The sequence below is a fragment of the Somniosus microcephalus genome, chromosome 24, assembly GCF_052327205.1.
Source record: "Somniosus microcephalus isolate GS21.2 chromosome 24, FLI_Smic_1.0, whole genome shotgun sequence".
NCBI classification, from domain to species: domain Eukaryota; kingdom Metazoa; phylum Chordata; class Chondrichthyes; order Squaliformes; family Somniosidae; genus Somniosus; species Somniosus microcephalus.
Window position 1 is genome coordinate 64,146,780 of NC_141010.1, and position 10,441 is coordinate 64,157,220.

Consider the following 10,441-nt stretch of genomic DNA (forward strand, 5'->3'; position numbering starts at 1 on the left):
TTGATTCTCTGTTTGGTGATTGATTCTCCGTTTGGTGATTGATTCTCTGTTGGGTGATTGATTCTGCTTTGGGTGATTGATTCTTCCTGGGGTGAAGTTTGCTGGTTCCTGTGCAGTTTGCTTGTTCTCCTTTGTGCCTTACACTAACACAATCTCCCTTCTCTCTCCAGATTGAATCTCACAAGCTTTCTTTTCGCGAGTCGGCCAAAGCTCGCACAGATCATGGTGCAGAAATTGTCTACATATCTCCTACCGCTTCCACCGAGGGCTCCCCCCACCGACTCAGCAATGTGTCCTCCACCAGCAGCATCAACATGGTGGAGTCTCCACAGCTTGCTACTCTCGCTGACCAGGTGTCGGCCTCCTTGGCCAAGCAGGGCTTGTGACTGTTGCTTTGATGCCTCTCCTTCCTTCACAGCAGTTTGCAGGTGTCTAACATGAACTGGTGTCGGACCATCCTGAGCCCTGTCTATCTTGCCCCTAGCACTGTCCCCTGAAGCATTCAGTCTGGCTACGTCAACATACCTGGCCAGTTACAGACAGTGGTGCTTTGTTGTCTTTCGTGTGGCCTTGCACGTTCCGTGTATTAACTCCTGATCTGCAATCCTTTAGGCTTTTTGAGAAGGCTAGAACTGTTGAGGTAGTCTGTCCCTTTTTTTAGAGATTCTGGAGTCCAAGTACAGAAATCACTAAAACCTAGTGGACAGGTACAAAAATAATGACAAGGTTAATTGATTGTTGGTCTTTATCTCAAGGGGCTGGAATACACAGTTATCCTACAGTTGTACAGAGCTCTGGTTAGACCCCATCTGGAGCGACTGTGTTCAGTTCTGGGCACCGCGCCTCAGGAAGGATGTATTGGCCTTGGAGTGGGTGCAGCGCAAGTGCATCAGAATGATCCTGGGGCTAAGGGGTTTGCATTCTGAGGACAGGTTGTGTAGACTAGGCTGGTATTCCCTTGAGTATAGAAGATTAAGGGGAGATAGAATTGAGGTATTTAAGATGATTAAAGGAGTTGATAGAGAGAAACTATTTGATTTGGTGGGTGAGTCTAGAATAGCCTTAAAGTTAGTGAGGCCATTCAAGGGTGATGTCAGGAAGCATTTCTTCGCACACAAGGTAATAGAAATCTGGAACTCTCTCGCTCAAAAAGCTGTTGAAGCTGGCGATCAATTATAAATATCAAAACTGAGATCAATAGATTTTTGTTAGGCAAGGGTATTAAGTGTTATGGAAGCAAGGCGGGTAAATGGAGTTAAGATACAGATCAGCCATGATCTCATTGAATGGCGGAACAGGCTGGAGGGGCTGAATGGCCTCCTCCTGTTCCTAAGTTCCCTCTCATATGACTCTCTAGGGGTCATTCTCTGCCTTCCCTTTGCCCAGTAAGAGTGCCAGTGGGAAATGCAGCAGGGCAATTGTTTGCAGATACACCAGAATTTGCCATGTTGATTGTCCAGGGGCCCAGCTCCCCTCACAGGCTCCAAGATGGAAAATGACCCCTCGAGAGTCCTGCAAACTCTGGTGTGAGGAACTATTGGCCTTTTCACCATTTATACCCCTGATTAGCTCCGTATGTTTATTTTTAAACTGCGCTCTGTATATTTAGGAATTTGTATATTCTATATTTTGTGTGAAGAAGTGTGTCCTGGCATCACGCCTGAATAGCCCGGCTCTAATTTTAAGGTTCTGCCCCCTTGTTCCAGACTCCCCCACCAGAGGAAATCGTTTCCCTGTATCTACCCTATCAAATCCTTTAATCATCCAAACACCTCAATTAGATCACCCCTTAATCTTCAACACTCCAGGGAATACAAGCCCAGTCTATGCATCATGTCCTCATAATTTTACCCTTTTAGCTTTGGTATCATTCTGGTGAATCTAGTGACCTCCCAATGAACCCCCAGACAGGCAGAGAGAACCCCCCCACCAGTGACCCCCCCTCAAACCCAGACAGGCCCAGTGATCCCCCCCCAGTGACCCCCCTCACACCCAGACAAGCCCAGTGACACCTGCCCCCAGACAGGCCCAGTGACCCCTGCCCTCAGACAGGCCCAGTGACCCCTGCCCTCAGACAGGCCCAGTGACCCCTGCCCTCAGACAGGCCCAGTGACCTCCCCCCACAGTGACCCCCCTCACACCCAGACAAGCCCAGTGACACCTGCCCCCAAACAGGCCCAGTGACCCCTGCCCTCAGACAGGCCCAGTGACCCCTGCCCTCAGACAGGCCCAGTGACCCCTGCCCTCAGACAGGCCCAGTGACCCCTGCCCTCAGACAGGTCCAGTGACCCCCTCACACCCAGACAGGACCAGTGACCCCCCCCCACAGTGACCCCCCTCACAGTGACCCCTGCCCCCAGACAGGCCCAGTGACCCCTGCCCTCAGACAGGCCCAGTGACCCCTGCCTTCAGACAGGCCCAGTGACCCCCTCACACCCAGACAGGACCAGTGACCCCCCCCACAGTGACCCCCCTCACAGTGACCCCTGCCCCCAGACAGGCCCAGTGACCCCTGCCCTCAGACAGGCCCAGTAACAGAATCACAGAAACCCCACAGTGCAGATAGAGGCCATTTCGGCCCATCGAGCCTGCACCGACACATATCCCACCCGATCCCCGTAACCCCTACACCAACACATATCCCACCCTATCCACGTAACCCCACGTATTTAATCCCCCTAACACTAAGAGTCAATTTATCATAGCCAATCAACCTAACTCGCACATCTTTGGACTGTGGGAGGAAACCGGAGCACCCGGAGGAAACCCACGCAAACACGGGGAGAATGTGCAAACTCCACACAGACAGTAACCCCTGCTCTCAGACAGGCCCAGTGACCCCTGCCCTCAGACAGGCCCAGTGACCCCCCCAGTGACCCCCTCACACCCAGACAGGCCCAGTGACCCCCCCTCACAGTGACCCCTGACAGGCCCAGTGACCCCACCCAGTGACCCCCCTCACAGTGACCCCTGCCCCCGGACAGGCCCAGTGACCCCTGCCCCCAGACAGGCCCAGTGACCCCTGCCCCCAGACAGGCCCAGTGACCCCTGCCCTCAGACAGGCCCAGTGACCCCTGCCCTCAGACAGGCCCAGTGACCCCTGCCCTCAGACAGGCCCAGTGACCCCTGCCCCCAGACAGGCCCAGTGACCCCTGCCCTCAGACAGGCCCAGTGGCCCCCTCACACCCAGACTGGCCAGTGAACCCCCAGTGACCCCTCCCAGTGAACCCCTTCATCTCCCAGACAGGCTAGGTGAACCCCCAGTGACCCCCCAGATAGGCCAGTGATGACACCCAGTGACCTCGCTCCCAGACACACTCAGTGACCCTCCCCAGACTGCTCCATTGAGGTAATAATTAACTATTTTATCTTATTTTTCCTTCTATTTCCCTCTCTTGTAGGGATACAATTCACAAGCAGCCTCCACCCCCACTGCTATTGAAGTATTAGCATTGACAGTGGGCTGTTGAACTATGGGAGCATCACATTCAAACTTGAGCCAGCCTCTAACTGGTTTCTACCCTTGCACGGTCCCAGCAGGGCACTGGCTCATAGTCGGGGGAGGGCCGTTCCTGGGTTTAGTTCTCTGAGGGTCAGAGCATGTTTGTACAGAGCATCCCCTCAGGTCATTAGCTGTGCGGGTTAGAGTCCATGATGGGGTAGATGAGACACAGTATAATCTGAAGCTATTTCCCTGTTGGACCTGTCATTAAACTGTTACCCCCCATTGGGACAGCAAATCACACCCAACTCATCAACGCACCATAATCTATTGCACCTGAAAACGAGGAGGGGTCTGTGTCTGGAGCCGTTCCCCACACTCGGGCAGACCTACGTGTTACTGTACCTCTGAACTTGGGTTTACAAGTTCCTCTGTTCAGTTTTCTGTTTTGTGAGGCTGCCCTGTCAATCTCTCCTGGCTGACTTTCTCCCCACTCTGCCCTCCTCTCCTCTCCCTCTCCCCTCCCCTCCCCTCCTCTCCCCTGCCCTCCCCCTCCCCTCCCCTCACCTCCTCTCCCCTGCCCTCCTCTCCCCTCCTCTCCCCTCCCCTCCTCTCCCCTGCCCTCCCCCTCCCCTCCTCTCCACTCCCCTCCCCTCCTCTCCCCTGCCCTCCCCCTCCCCTCACCTCCTCTCCCCTGCCCTCCTCTCCCCTCCTCTCCCCTCCCCTCCCCTCCTCTCCCCTGCCCTCCCCCTCCCCTCCTCTCCACTCCCCTCCCCTCCTCTCCCCTGCCCTCCCCCTCCCCTCCCCTCCCCTCACCTCCTCTCCCCTGCCCTCCTCTCCCCTCCCCTCCTCTCCTCTCCCCCTCCCCTCCCCTCCTCTCCCCTGCCCTCCCCCTCCCCTCCTCTCCCCTCCTCTCCCCTGCCCTCTCCCCTCCTCTCCACTGCCCTCCTCTCCCCTCCCCACCCTGCTCTCTCCACCGCCCTCCCCTCTCCTTCCCGCCCCTCTCCTGCCCTGCTTTCCCCTCTCCCCTGCCCTCCTCTCCTCTCCCCTGCCCTCCCCTCCCCTGCCCTCCTCTCCCCTGCTCTCCCCTCCCCTCACCTCCTCTCCCCTGCCCTCCTCTCCCCTCACCTCCTACCTCCTCTCCCCCGCTCTCCCCTCACCTCCTCTCCCCTGCTCTCACCTCTCTTCCCCATCCCTCTCTTCTCCTGCCCTGCTGGATTCGGTTTCCTGTTTGAAAAATCTTCCCTGTCAGTCCACATTAGCCAAGTTTCCTCAGAAAAACCTACAATCTGATTGCAGAGCGGACTAACTGCATGGTTCCAGGTCGCTCCTGATTTTTAACAATTTCCGTGATGACTGGTGAAAGGGATGCCACGTATCACTCGATTGCACCGGGTCAAAATCTAAATGTTTTGTTGCGCTCTGATGCATTGCTGTAACTGCAAGTCACGGTATAATGGCAGTCTGTTCCTGGGCTGGCTCTCTGCAGTGCTGTAAAGGGTCTGTGTATTCCCAGCACCTACTGAAGGTCAACCTCTAACTATGAAAAGTTTTACCTGGAGTGCTGTTTGATGTATGTTTCCATGCCTAGCTCTCAGATGGAGTCTGTACTGATACTGGAGTAAGTCACTGATGTGTCCAGACTGGCTGCAGTGGATGAGGTTGATGTGGAGGATGGTGGAGTTTACTCTGTATCTCACTCTACTTTGCTGGCTAAGGTGGGCAAGGGTTAAACAGGGCTGGGTCTGAACGATTGGGTCTTAAAAACACCAGTGCGGTTAATTCCCTGGGATCTTGGCTTGAGATTAAATTCCCCTGCACACACTGCTTGGGTCAGGTGAAGGGGCTCAGACACCAGTGTGGGTGCCCTTCATAAACCACACACGGGAACTATTACGGCATCACGGACAGACTGGAACTGCTGCAGCAAGGGGTCCATCTCACCCTGAAGCTTCTAAGAGTGTGGAGAGACATTTGGCAAAACACCTATTATCGATTTAATTTATGCTTTACAAAATCTCATCTGCCTCTCCTCCTCTCCCCATCCTAACTACCACTGGATTCCTCACCTTACCCGCTGTCGGTGTAGGGACCGGGTGCTAGGGTTTGGATGATCAGCCATGATCTCGTTGAATGGCGGAGCAGGCTCGAAGGGCCGAATGGCCTACTCCTGCTCCTATCTTCTATGTTTCTATGTAGACCTAAGGCACGTCACACTGTCCCCTGGTGCCAGCATATCTAAAGGTTCAGTGAAAGTTACAGGCTTTTTGAATTTTGTTGTCATGATTTCATTACAACACCCCAACCCCTCGATAGATTCCAGCCTGTAACTCACTCCCGGGTATCTGTTATTCTATATATAAACCACCCCAACCCCTCGATTAGATTCCAGCCTGTAACTCACTCCCGGGTATTTGTTATTCTATATATAAACCCCCCCGAACCCCTCGATTAGAATCCAGCCTGTAACTCACTCCCGGGTATCTGTTATTCTATATATAAACCACCCCAACCCCTCGATTAGATTCCAGCCTGTAACTCACTCCCGGGTATCTGTTATTCTATATATAAACCCCCCCGAACCCCTCGATTAGATTCCAGCCTGTAACTCACTCCCGGGTATCTGTTATTCTATATATAAGCCCCCCGAATCCTTCGATTAGAATCCAGCCTGTAACTCACTCCCGGGTATCTGTTATTCTATATATAAACCCCCCCGAATCCTTCGATTAGAATCCAGCCTGTAACTCACTCCCGGGTATCTGTTATTCTGTATATAAACCCCCCGAATCCTTCGATCAGACCCTGTGATTGCCAGCATTTTATTTCCTATGTGTTATGACTGACTTTGTAGCCCTGGCTGATGCCTTGACCACCTTTGTTCCCGCGGTAAAGCTATGACCCCAGCAAGCACAGGCTGTAGTAACTCTTTAATGAGGGGTGTTTAAGAACGTGTTATTTTTAGCTGTTGTAAACAGAACCCAGTGTTTAATGGTAGATAACTCAATTAATATGGCTGCAAACTGCCTGTCACTAGTCCTGCATGTAGTTCAGAAGCTGCTGAGTGTGGGCTGCTGCCCGTTGATATTGTGCACCTTCACACTGCTGCACCTGAGGGATCCCACGTTCTGGAGATTTAAAGAAGGAAAGTTTTGTGATGGGTGCGATTGAATCTCAATTTTCTAGTGACATGAGGATCCCGATGAGAGATCTCCTGACTCCAGACTAACTGGTGCTCAATTCCATTTACTGGGAACCCGATCGCTGCCCATCCCACATTGAGAAGCTGCCCGTGCCAACCGGTATCTCTTTGCGACCGAGAGCCAGTCAGCACCAAACCCCCAGAACAGAGGGGATTGCGTTTTTACACTGGTGCAAATGGACATTTACATGACTGGCAGGGGGAAGAGATAACCAGAGCTAACTAGCAGTAGCACTCTGGTTATATGGATTTTAAATGCCAACTGGTGGGAGTTGAGATTTCAGCTGAAATCCACTGGGAGCTGCTGGGATCTGCTGGGAAGCTTCCTTCACTCCCTGCTGTGCTGGTGTCCAATACCCAACAACACACAGGAGTCAGCCTGGGGTAGCTCAAACCCAGGGTTAACCTCCTGGTACCTGAGTCACTGATCCCAAGAAAGCTTTGGCAACTGAGCATGAAGTCTGAGGGAGTGCCCATGAGAACAGAGCAGAGGTAGGGGTCATTGGAAGGGCAGGAGATCGGACCCACAGGATCACAGGGTGGTAAATGGATCGGCAGCACAGAAACAGGCCATTTGGCCCAACTGGTCTATGCCGGAGTTTACACTTCACAGGAGCCTCCTCCCACCCTAATGACCTCTTCTCACCCTCCCTCTATTCCCTTCTCCCTCAGGTACGCATCAAGCCTCCCCTTGAATGGGCCAATGCTCTCAACCACTCCATGCAGCAACGAGTTCCACATTCGCCCCACTCTGTGAATGGCAGTAATGTGATTGCATCTCTCCTTACTGTAGGCATCGGGGGGCTGGTTATACCACCCCCTCCCCACACCCCGTGTCAGTTTAAGGGTCTCTGTAATCCCAGATGGATCCTATTGCTTTACTCACATTCGATTGTCTTAATATTTGTGAAAAATCTTTCTCTGTGTAGCATCAAAGTAGGAAGTGTGCTGAGTGAGTATTTTATAATTAGCTGGTACTGAATGAACAGAAAGGGCCACAGAATGGAGCAGTTCTGAGAATTATTGGAAACCTGCCCATGGCTAGGAGTTTGCCAGACCCTGCAAGTCTACACAGACTGCTGTCTAAAGAGTCAGTCTTCACCTAAAGGAGCAGTCCACGCTCACAGTCAGGAATAAACTGCAGGTCCAAACCAGTTCTGAGTCAAACTGAAATCAACTCGTTTAAACCTGAAATTGGTCATTCCCAGACCCACGCACAGGGAGTCGGTCATTCCCAGACCCACTCACAGGGAGTCGGTCATTCCCAGACCCACTCACAGGGAGTCGGTCATTCCCAGACCCACTCACGGGGAGTCGGTCATTCCCAGACCCACGCACGGGGAGTCGGTCATTCCCAGACCCACTCACAGGGAGTCGGTCATTCCCAGACCCACTCACGGGGAGTCGGTCATTCCCAGACCCACTCACGGGGAGTCGGTCATTCCCAGACCCACTCACGGGGAGTCGGTCATTCCCAGATCCACTCACGGGGAGTCGGTCATTCCCAGACCCACTCACGGGGAGTCGGTCATTCCCAGACCCACTCACGGGGAGTCGGTCATTCCCAGACCCACTCACAGGGAGTCGGTCATTCCCAGACCCACTCACAGGGAGTCGGTCATTCCCAGACCCACTCACGGGGAGTCGGTCATTCCCAGACCCACTCACGGGGAGTCGGTCATTCCCAGATCCACTCACGGGGAGTCGGTCATTCCCAGACCCACTCACGGGGAGTCGGTCATTCCCAGACCCACTCATAGCTCTCACAGGGAGGTGGTCATTCCCAGACCCACTCACAGGGAGTCGGTCATTCCCAGACCCACCCACAGGGAGTCGGTCATTCCCAGACCCACCCACAGGGAGTCGGTCATTCCCAGACCCTCTCGCAGGGAGTCGGTCATTCCCAGACCCTCTCGCAGGGAGTCGGTCATTCCCAGACCCTCTCGCAGGGAGTCGGTCATTCCCAGACCCTCTCGCAGGGAGTCGGTCATTCCCAGACCCACTCGCAGGGAGTCGGTCATTCCCAGTCCGACTCGCAGGGAGTCGGTCATTCCCAGACCCTCTCGCAGGGAGTCGGTCATTCCCAGGCCCACTCGCAGGGAGTCGGTCATTCCCAGACCCTCTCGCAGGGAGTCGGTCATTCCCAGGCCCACTCGCAGGGAGTCGGTCATTCCCAGACCCTCTCGCAGGGAGTCGGTCATTCCCAGACCCACTCGCAGGGAGTCGGTCATTCCCAGACCCACTCGCAGGGAGTCGGTCATTCCCAGACCCTCTCGCAGGGAGTCGGTCATTCCCAGACCCACTCGCAGGGAGTCGGTCATTCCCAGACCCTCTCGCAGGGAGTCGGTCATTCCCAGACCCACTCGCAGGGAGTCGGTCATTCCCAGACCCTCTCGCAGGGAGTCGGTCATTCCCAGACCCACTCACAGGGAGTCGGTCATTCCCAGACCCTCTCACAGGGAGTCGGTCATTCCCAGACCCACTCACAGGGAGTCGGTCATTCCCAGACCCACTCACAGGGAGTCGGTCATTCCCAGACCCTCTCACAGGGAGTCGGTCATTCCCAGACCCTCTCACAGGGAGTCGGTCATTCCCAGACCCTCTCACAGGGAGTCGGTCATTCCCAGATCCACTCGCAGGAGCCCATGATTGACAGTAATTAATTGAACCCTTTGCTAAGGGACCTGTTCTGCACTCTCATCGAGTGAGGGTCTGTGCTAGCAGCAGAGGCTCACAGGATGTTCTCTCTGAATTCTGCATTAACCCAGAATCACTGGTCGGGAAATTCAAAGCCACTCCTGCTTTGCCGGCGTTAGTTCGCCAGAAGTGCGGCAGAAACCCCGCTTGCACTGTAAAGTATCGTCAGCGGAATGGGAGCGGCTCCGAGGAATTTCTGGCCAATGTTTTCACTGATATGACCATCATGACTTGCCAACAGTACATCAATTTGTACTGTCAATTGATCTAAATGACAGGGTTATTGATTAGTTACCAGTTGATCACTAAACGGTGAATTGGAAGCTCCTGACTGGCCATTGCCTCAGTGTCCAGGAGCCAGTTGGGAGTTTGTTGACCAACAGTTTCAGTGAATATTGTTCTCCAGCTCGGCGCTACAATTGTTGGCACCAGGCACGGCTTGGCTGCTGTCGAAGAAGATGGATGAGATTGAGGGAATGACTCAACTGGCTGATCATTTTACAACCAACAACTCCTGTCCCGATATAACAGGTAGGAGACAAACTGATCCATGAACTCTGACAGCCAACTGAAGCAGTGTGGTGGAGACCAGCTCACCTCCTGGCCAGTGAATGGATTCTGCTCAGATTGAGATCAAGGTGTCCACGGTGACTTTCTGTATTTAGTGTGGTCACTGATCTATATCGTTCTCAATTGCCATTTCCGTAAAAGGGCTGTGAACTTGGGAATAGTCGGGGTTGGGGGAGAGGCCATTAAACCATCGAAGCTGATCCCCCTTAACAGACCTTCCTTCTCATCCGACTCTGGGTTTCTCTGGGCTGAAACAGGTCAGTGCCGACATGAAGGTGCGTTTTGTGGCAGGTGTACGTTGTTTCCTAACGCTTGCTCTTTGAGGTGTGAGACACGGTAATTTAACCCCGATGGCAGCATCTTCGGTGTTCAGTGGCTTTGCTTCTTGTCTGTGGTTGCTCAATGCTGTAACTGTTTTAATCATTGGTTTATATCGATAATCGTTGCTGTAAAAGTAAAAGTTTGGAAATAAAGTCTGTGTTCCAAGTGCTGTGGTTTCCCGCCTATCTCTTCCCCCTTGTGAAATATAT

General features: G+C 53.5%; 1 protein-coding gene across 6 annotated transcripts in view; it reads left to right on the forward strand.

The window, feature by feature from the left end:
- Window positions 1–10,400, forward strand: part of maptb (microtubule-associated protein tau b) — a 709,263-nt gene extending 698,863 nt beyond the window's left edge. For 4 of the 6 annotated variants that reach the window (XM_085966675.1, XM_085966678.1, XM_085966674.1 and 1 more), the window contains one exon: window positions 171–10,400. In XM_085966675.1, the coding sequence (XP_085822801.1) occupies window positions 171–386 (216 nt within the window). In that variant the 3' untranslated portion in view covers window positions 387–10,400. The remainder of the gene's footprint in view (window positions 1–170) is intronic. The other 2 variants (XM_085966677.1, XM_085966676.1) reach the window with 1 other exon arrangement.
- Window positions 10,401–10,441: the final 41 nt, after the last annotated feature.